Genomic DNA, 9709 nt, shown 5'->3' with positions numbered 1-9709 from the left:
CTGATGTGCCTGTATGGCTATAGTACTCTGATTAAGTGATTAAATTTTTAATAAATACCAAGGAGGGGAAGAGCTGGGTCATTTGTTGTTTTCATTCCTAGATTTTTTGAGGAATCTCCATACTGTTTTCCAAAGTGGTTATACTAATTTGCTATCTCACCACCAATGTATGAGTGTATCATTTCCCCCACATCTTTGCCAGTATTTATTATTATTTATACTATTGATTATTGTAATTTTAACTGGAATGAGATAAAATCTCAATGTAATTTTGATTTGCATTTCCCTGATTTCAGGATGTTTAACATATTTTCATATATTTGTTGGCCATTTGTATTTCTTCTTTTAAGAAATGTCTGTTTCTTTTTCCCATTTATTGATTGGATTATTTGAGTTATTATTGATATTAAATTTTTAATGTTCTTTGTATATTCTGGGTGTCAATACTGTTGGAGGATTATCTGACAAAGATTTTTGCCTATTTTTTAGATTCTCTTTTCATGGTCCTATTTTCTTTGCTATATAGAAGCTTTTAATTTTATTCCATCCCACTTATTGCAGAATTATAAGGAAGCAATAAAAACTAAATGTCTAGGAATAAATTTAATCATCTCAAAACAATAGAACTTTATCAAGAAAGAAAGACATAAATAAGTAGAGAGAAATAATTTGTTTCTTTAAGTTAATTTTCCTGTGTATTTTCAAGATTTACAACAGGATATTATAGGGTACACATAGGTAATGAAGTGGTTATATAGTGAAACAAATTTACAGATCTATCATCTTATATAATTTTTTGTACAGTTGACAATAGCTAAAAAAACTATTTAACACAGTATACTTTTATTAACTATAGTCCTTAGATTTTATATTTCATCTCCAAATGTGATGATTCTATCTATCTACTGCATTTCAATAACCTTTGACTAAATATCAGCAACACTTATCAGAATAAGGAATTTCATATATTATATTTTACATATTTTCTATGTTTAACATGTAGTGTTTTCTAATCAGAAAAATAACATGTATAATTTTCTAAAGAGTCAGTAGCCCATATCTGACAAGGATTTTGATACTGATACTAAAGGGATATTTATAGAAGAGGAGTCAAAATAGCAAATGTTAATTCATCTTTAAAACCTGGCTTGCAAAACAAAGCATCATTATTTCCCTGGAAGAATCCATTATGTGAAGCTTTAGTGTAGCTGAAGATGTGAGGGCACCTGGGTATGAGGAGCCCAGAGTGGGCATGAAGTTCTGTGCCAGACCTCGCCCTCTTCATCTCACATCACTTCACCTAGACCTTCACTTTCACAATGCATATGTATATCAAAACATCACATTGTGTACTTTAAATATGTACAATAAATAGAAAAATTAGGAATCCATCAAGTAACAATCAGCTAACAAAATGTTCTGACCCTCTCTGGGTCATCTTGAACCTACTGTATGTATTCTATACTTTGAATGCCTATATGCTAGTTCCACTTGCAAGAAAAAAACAATAAGTAAAATGCAATACTAGGAGGTCTTTGCCAAAAAGGAAGCAGGTGGGGCTCAGCCCAGTGGCAAGTTTGAGTACAGGCTGCAGGTGTCTGTGAAGCATCGTGTTCTGGCTGCACAGAAGTAGACAGCTGAGTCTCCAGGATGGGTGGCTGTGATGTTCAGGGAGAAGTGTTTGGTTTTCTTATCCAACTCAACAATGAATCTTTGGATTTGATTTATCTCCTTATTTGAACGAATGTCTATAATATGCTGGGGACCTTTTCTGACTTCTTGCTTATACCAAGGGAAGTAGGTTGAAGCACTGTCTGAATAAGTACAGTTGATAACAGCGCTGTCTCCCTCTTGGATGCTCAGGGTAGAAGGATGCTGCTCCACCTTCTCTCCTTGGCTGACCCCTGGGAAAGAAAAAGAAAACAAGAAGTTTGTCAGGTCATTACTCTCTAGAATTTTCTTTTTTAACAGGATATGGAGGAGCTCTGAATAAAGCCAGTCTTCTCCCTGGACATCAAAAGAACATCCAGTAGAATCTCTATTATTCCCCCAGTCCTCAACTCACAGCTCAGATGCAGCCACAAGAATATGAATAAAGCATAAATCAATGTCTCCATTGTTCTTCCCTTTGGACCATAGACTTGTTATCTCTAGCCAGGAGAGCTATTTCTGTTATCAGTTTGCCACTTTCTGTCTCTAACAATTATAGCAGCTTCTCATATTGTCTACTCAACCAATAAGAAAAAGGTTCCACTTCTACTATAAACCTCTTTATTCTGAGTTCACTTCAATGAACCCACCACTTTTTCTGCACCAGCTGGGGTAGACTGCCACCTTGTGGCCACATCCCTAACTACTGAACTCTCAGGTTAAGTGGTCTTCATGGGTGATTCAGACACATAAATGCAGCAATACGTATAAAAAAGAAACTCTCAGATAAGAGATCGAATGCAAAATAAGTATATGGATATCAATATTGATATTTGTACACACTACTGGGTCATTTTTAATAAACTGGAAAGATGTAGATGCTATTGGTGTTTATGCAATGATGGGCTCAGTTTACATATTTGAAATCAAGGAAGCACTGTGATTCATGTTCACATGGAAAAATAGAATACTTTCCTTTTCAACCAAATCTGTCTTTGAGATTTTTCTGTTACAAAGACAATCTTTTTTCTTAAAGCAATATGTAATCCAAGGATTAGAGAAAGAGAGAAGACTACTGGATATTTCATTGCATATTGAAATATGCAATTAACATTAAAATGTATATTATCTCCAAGTCACTAGTCCAAGCCTGATCTTGCTCATGACTTGCCATTCGCAAAAATGGACAGTACCAACAATCAAACCATGGTGTCTTCCCTCAGCAAAGATGATAAAAACTAATGATCAAGTTCAAAAGTAAGGGAGCAGGGGGATAAGTTCTGCTGTTATTAATATTACAGCCTTTAGGAATGTTTAACCCATAGATTGAGTTGATTTACAATGAGAAATATGAAATGAATGAAGAAATCTTTATATTGCTATGTGACTTGTGTTCTGCAAGGTCCTGAAAGAAAAAGTAGAGACTCTCAAAAAACATCAGGCTACAGATTCAAAATATATGACCACATGTAAGTTTATTCTTGATGTGCTTTCATTTTCTGCTCCCAAAATATACAATATGTCCTAAACGTCAATGACTGACATATTGTCCCTGGAATTTCCTCTAAATCATGAGCCAATCCTCCTGGCATGGATTTCTGCTGCCTTGACCAATGATTTTTCTCCCACTTTCCACTACAAAGTTCTTTCCCCAAAACATTGTAAGAATCCTTCAGTTCTATAAATTTTTAGGGTTATCTCCCTCTGCCAAAGACCTTTTCTCATATGCTTTAATTTGATATTTTCTGAGTGTTTCTATCCAGGGAAGCCTAACTACTGCTTGTGTCTGCTATAGGATAGTACAAATGGGAAACAGACCTCAAGAACTAAACATAATCAATAGTTTCTGCCCAAACAAGATGACCTCATTTCAGAAGTCAAGGCCTCTTTCTTGTACTTGTACTCACTAGTACTCAGTAACTATGGAGAGTAAATCTAATCACTTGGTCACCTCTCACAGGCTTAAAGATTAAGGACAGCTGTGATGAAAACACTCAACTCAAAATATATATGTGTATATAAAAAATGTGTTATGTATACATCATATATACTATGTGTTCATACATAAAATATTATATATAATATATATTATGTGTTTGTATACTATATATGTGTGTGTACATACATGTATATGTGTGATATGTGTGTGTATATATATATATATATATATATATCCATTCTAAGATCTTCTATTTTATCACTCATTCAACATATGCTGGAATTATTATATCCTTCCTTGGATGAATTTCCCCTTTCTCAGCTACAGGTAGATTTCTATTTTTTTTTTTTTTACTTTGAGATAGCATTTCACTAAATTACCTAGAGTTTCAATAAATTATTTACAGTATTGCTGGATACTTTTTTTTAACTTTGAGACAGTCTTGCAAAATTACCTAGAGTCTCACTAAATTACTTATAGTCTTGTTAAATTGTTGAGACTGGCATTAAACTTGTGATCCTCCTGCCCCCACCTCCTACAGGCATGTGCAATTCTGCCCAGCTAGATGCAGATACTTTAGGTCAATGCTTGCCCTTTTCAGTTATGGCACAAAGAAAAGGATTATTTTAGCATCTTCAGAGACTCTCAGTTGCAGAAGGACAGGGTTCCCTCCCCTTAGTCTCTGGATTTCACTGACCATTTTTGCTGACAGTGTTTGAGTGATCTCATTATGCTGTTGTCCCTCCTCCAGGACCTGTCCATCTGGGATTACTCATCTTAGGAAAGGCCATAGACTCATCTGGGTGTTGAGGATGGCCCACCACTTGCTCACTTCAACAGCAGCAGTGTGTGGTGGACTGAGGTGATGGTAGAAAAACTAGTTCAACCTGAGTCTCCTTTAGTCCCTGAAGTGTCAAACATTTTTACAATTTCGAGCTCTCTATTTGGCAAGTCAAACTGTTTGAACCAAGGCTTTCCCAGACCCACACTGCAAAACTCATGGAGCCTGGGATCCATGGGGGAGTTTCTCTTTGCTCAGCAATCTGGTTCTACAGAAATGGGACTGGAGAAGTGAGAAAATATGCTAAGGAGAAGTGAGAAAATATCATTTCCTTCTAATTCCACCCATTCTCTAGCTATTTTATACTAGCAACTTGCACATAGTTTCTGCCTTTGTAAAGTGGAGTTCACTGAAGGATTTCTACAGGATTTTCTGGCTCTGAAACTTTTTTACACTATTTAACAGAGACACTGTTCATTGAGGACTGGGTGTGTGAGGCGTGGGGTGGTATGAGACTGTGAGTGGAGTGTCCTGCACCATTTTCATGTTCACATGCAACCTACTGTGTCTGAGGTTCCCTTAAACAGTTCTTGGGCCTCTTCAGAAGCAGAAATAAACAGGATCCTCAGGATGAGTTCCTCTCTGGGTTTCCATTACTCCTGTAACATCAATAAGGGATGCCAGATCAAGGAAAGACTACATCCACAGTATAATGGAATAAGTTGGGACTTTACTAAGTAAAGAACTATTATAGTTAGTGATCTGAGGGTGACTCCATGACTAAGCCATGGGTGAACAGAATGCTCCTTTCTAAAGATCTCTTATACTTATCTCTGTAACGTGTCATTCCTGTAGGAAGAACACACAAACAAATCTGAGAAAAAAACACTTCCTCAAACATCCCAATCTCTTTCTGACTTCAAAGTGCCTTCCTTCCAACTAGAGCTTGGGGGACCAAGATTCCCAAACAGGGCTGGTTATAAATTTGTGGGACCCAATGCAAATTGAAAATTTGGAGTCCATTGTTCAAAAAGCATGAAAAATTACAAGTGAGTAATATAATACAAAGTCTGCTTTACAAAATATTATATTAATTATAAACACAATAGAGTTTGCAATAATACACAAGTAGCAACACCAACTTACAAAGTCAGTGTCATAAGCTTATATAAATGACAACTGATGTTACTTTGTAAATATTATACCTTGACCATAAAATATTTCTAGCTTTTTCTGAAATTTGATTTGTAGGGCAGCATTTTAATGTTTCTGCTAGCATTTTCTGTAATTTGTAGAAACTGATGATTTGTGTATAATAAATAATGGTTTTCTATGCATCCCATCACTGTTCTTTCAATTCCAGTGAAATTAATATTGAGGTTATCTTCTGTGTTAATAATTGGTTCATTCAAAATTTCACATGAAAACATTATTCTTCATCAAATAGCTATCATTACATTTAATTTATGTTTCTAAGCCCATAGATATTCATTGTGAAATGCAGCCTCAATTTTCAAAATTAGAGTTTCTAAACTTTTCCAAGGATTCTAACAATTCTCCTAAATGTTTTATTGCAATGTCCATTTTTATGTTTTCAATTTGTACAAATTTACTGAAAATGTATATTGCCACACACATTGAGGTCCCACAGAGCACCAGAAAGCCTATAGTGGGCACCTGCACTTGGAATGGGTGGAAGAACTGTGCCCTTGAACATGAACTTCCATGTGCTCCTGTCCTAGAGCCCCATGAATCTCCTCTACTCATGCACATGCTCCATCCTCTCAACAGACTTGAGTTACAAAACATACTTTCAAAGACAAAATTATTAAGCACTGCAGAACAGCAATAACAGAACATTAAATCAAGCATCTTCCCGTTTCTGAGTGGCAGGCCCTGTGAAACCTTACAGGTCACATGCCCAGAAAGCTGATCCTGCTTCCAGCATCACTGGAATTGCCTAAATGTCTTTGCCTTAATCTCAGGGTCCTAGTGCTTCCTAGTTGATCCCTTACATTAACATAAAAGACAGCAAGGTGGAAATTAGATTCACATTGTAATTGATCCAAGTGCAGGTTTAAACTTTGTGGTTGGTTATGAGAAGTCTTGGCATGTGACTATGGCAGATGAAAGTTACTTTGGTGGTAGTGCTGGAAGATTTTTCCTCCCTTCCCCAGACCCTAAATGAGGTCAGAAAATCATGAGCAACAGATTCATTCAAAAATACAGGAAGAGCAGTGGATTTTCATATAACAAAAGGAAAAATTTCAGCAGTTTTCCCTTAAAGGATGCTATTTAGAAATGATTAAAAGAATATTTTCATCAGTGGTGTATGTGAACACATTTTAAAATTTTGTCAATAGATATGATCTACATATTTGAGTCTTCTACACTAGCTAGCTGAGAGCGCAAGCTCTGTTGTCAGATTTCTGAGTGGGAATCCCACCCCAACTTTACAAGTTGGGAAATCACTTCTGCTCTTTCCTGGTTTGTGTGCAAAGTAAACAAATATTGTCAGTACTAGAGTGATATATGTAACAACCTAGAGAGGGTGCCAAACACTCCAAGACAGGCCAAAATTTTATATATATTATGGGTTTCAGGAGTGAAAAATCTGAATACTAACATTGAGAACAAATATATACATGTACACAAAGACATTGAGAAAGAGAAAAAGTGCACATTTTCTCCTGGAAATAGAACAATCTTCTATTTGCTAGAATGCATTGAGACATCCCTTTTTAATTTTGTTAACAATCAAGTCTTTTTCATCACAGTAATTTAGATGTCATTTATAAGCTCAGCCAGGGGATCTGTTTTAACAGTACCTTGAGGTCCTGACATCCTCATTAGTTGTTTCGGTGTTTCCTTATTAGAAATTTTTCCTGCAAAATGTTTCTAGGAGAAAAAGGGTCCAACCCAAGTGGGATGACACTGCTGAGAAGTCTCCTGTTAGAAGAGGTGACAGTGCTATGACATGAATCAGGACACCCATAGCTGTGCAGAGGCTGCTGGGAAAGTCCTCCCTGAGGAAGAGGCTGTGGCTGCAGGTGCAGCTGCAGTTTGGGGACAGGCTGCTGGTCCCCTGGGAGCACTGTGCCTACCTGCACAGAGGTAGGTGCCTGAGTCTTCCAGATGGGAGATAGAGATGTTCAGGGTGCTGTATTGCTCCTGAAAATTCATTGTTGCCTTTAACCTTCCCTCCTGCTTTGTCCCTGAAGCCAGGAAAAATAGACTGATGAGGCTGCCCCCAAGATTCTGTCGGAACCACTGCACACTGTCCATCAAGGTGGAAAAATTGCACCTCAGAGTAGGGCTGGCTCCCTCCTGGAGCCTCAGGGCTGGAGGACTCTGCTCCACCTGCTGCCCTCTCACCCCTGCTTGGAAAGAGAAAAGCAAATGCAGCTGGTGTCACTGGGGAATCCATGACCAGTTCACAAACCTGCAGAATATCCCAGGAAACACCCTGAGGATGGAGCACAGGGAGGGGGCTTCGTGCCAGCTCTCCCTGCCCTCCCTCACACTGTCAGCCCTACAACACCCCCAGCCCCCTCTGGGAGGAACCCGACTCACAGCAAAGCTGCACCCACAGAAGCCCCAGCAGAGCCCCCAGTCCCCTCTGCATGGCTGCTGGCCTGGCTGCTGGGTCTTCTCCCTGCTCTGCAGGTGTCAGGTCTTGGGCCAGACAAGCTTGTTCTTCCAGGCAACAGGTTCCACCTGACTCCCTGAGCACCAGTCACATCTGAGCTTTGTCCTGCCCCCAACAGGAAACTAAGTAGAGCCTGTAAGAATCACAGGAAGAGAAAGCCCATTGCTCATGTTACGTAGTTCGACAGTAATTTTCAGAAATGAATTATATAAAATTAAGAATTGTATATTAATAAATAAACATAATTTCTTGAAATAAAAATATCATCATCTGCTGGGCACAGTGGTGCACGCCTGTAATCCCAGCAGCTGGGGAGGTTGAAGCAGGAGAGTTCAGAGTCATCCATAGCAAAGGCTAGGCACTAAGCAACTCATTGAGACCCTGACTCTAAATAAAATATAAAATAGAACTGGGGATGTAGCTCAGTGGTTGAGTGCCCTGAGTTCAATCCCCGGTACCCCTCAACCACCAAAAAATCGTGATCTGCATAAACATTTGCAACAAGAGTTAGGTTAATTAAAATAAAATTCTCTACCTTTCCCCTTTTCCTATCCAACCCTTTCCCTATACTCAGCAGTCTCTGACCATGACACAGGTTAATAGTGTCCTCTCCCTTTTCTTCTTCTAGTTTTGTTCTGTTTTTTTTTTTCCCTATTATTCTTCTCATCTATTTATTTATGTTCCTTCTATTCCCCAAGAAAGTACAGGAAAAGACTGAATGTCAGATTTATTAGAATAATTTCTAGATCATCAATTTTGGGGAATTTTATTCATAAAAAATTAATGAAAACAGACGATGGGGATAATTTCTATCAAGCTTCTATGTTCGGAGTGCCCAGTAAAATTCCAGTTCCCTCCCCTCTGCTCAGAAAGTCACTCTCCCAATGGATTTACACAGAAGGGCTCCAGTGAATATAGAAATGGGCTCCAGCCTTCTGAGGTTTTATATAGAACAGAAGAGCTGAAGACCTGAGCTGAATTTACACCAGCACCCCCTGCCCCCTGCCTCTGACCTGACTGGATCCCATGTTCTCTGGTCTCCTCTCTCTCTTCTACTCACTGAGATCTTCAGAAAAGTCATTCCTGGTGTAGCCTGGGGTGCCCCCTGGTGGACTGAAACCAACAACACAGGTCACTTAAGACCAACCAAGTCCTCAGCAGTCACTCAACCCAGCTCCACTCACTTGATGATGCAAAAGATGCAGATGGTCAGAAAAGAAAAGGACTGCCTAGATTGCATAGGAATAAAAACAAACCACTTTACATAAACACAATAATATAATCATTTATTATCATGTTCAAGTATTAGGTGCTCTATCTAGATGCCCTTCAACCAATGAAAGGATAAAGAAAATGTGGTGGATATACACAACAGAATAACACTCAGTATTAAAGAGAATGAAATCATGGACTCTGAAGGTGAATGGATGGATCTGGAGAATAGCATGCTAAGTGAAATAAGCCAAATCCAAAATTCAAAGACTGAATATTTTCTCTGATAAGTGAATGCTGATGTATAATGGGGGGCAGGTTAGAGAAGAATGAAGGAACTTTGGATTGTGCAGAGGGAACTGAGGAGAGAGGAGAGACTGGGAAAGACAGTGAAATGAGACAAACATTATTAACCTATTTTCATGTATGATTACATTATCAATATGACTAGGTACCATGTACAGCCAGAAGAAGTAGA

General features: G+C 38.3%; 1 gene segment (V, D, J or C); it reads right to left on the bottom strand.

The window, feature by feature from the left end:
• Positions 1-1560: 1560 nt before the first annotated feature.
• Positions 1561-7553, bottom strand: LOC124106612 (T cell receptor alpha variable 13-1-like). The segment is given in 2 exon segments: positions 1561-1904; positions 7475-7553. Coding segments are annotated over 2 exon segments (423 nt in total).
• Positions 7554-9709: the final 2156 nt, after the last annotated feature.

Source organism: Marmota monax, unplaced genomic scaffold (assembly GCF_021218885.2).
Source record: "Marmota monax isolate L192 unplaced genomic scaffold, Marmota_monax_Labrador192_F-V1.1 WCK01_AAM20220418_F8-fsc00482, whole genome shotgun sequence".
Lineage (NCBI taxonomy): Eukaryota > Metazoa > Chordata > Mammalia > Rodentia > Sciuridae > Marmota > Marmota monax.
This window is presented reverse-complemented; position numbering and strand designations above follow the sequence as displayed.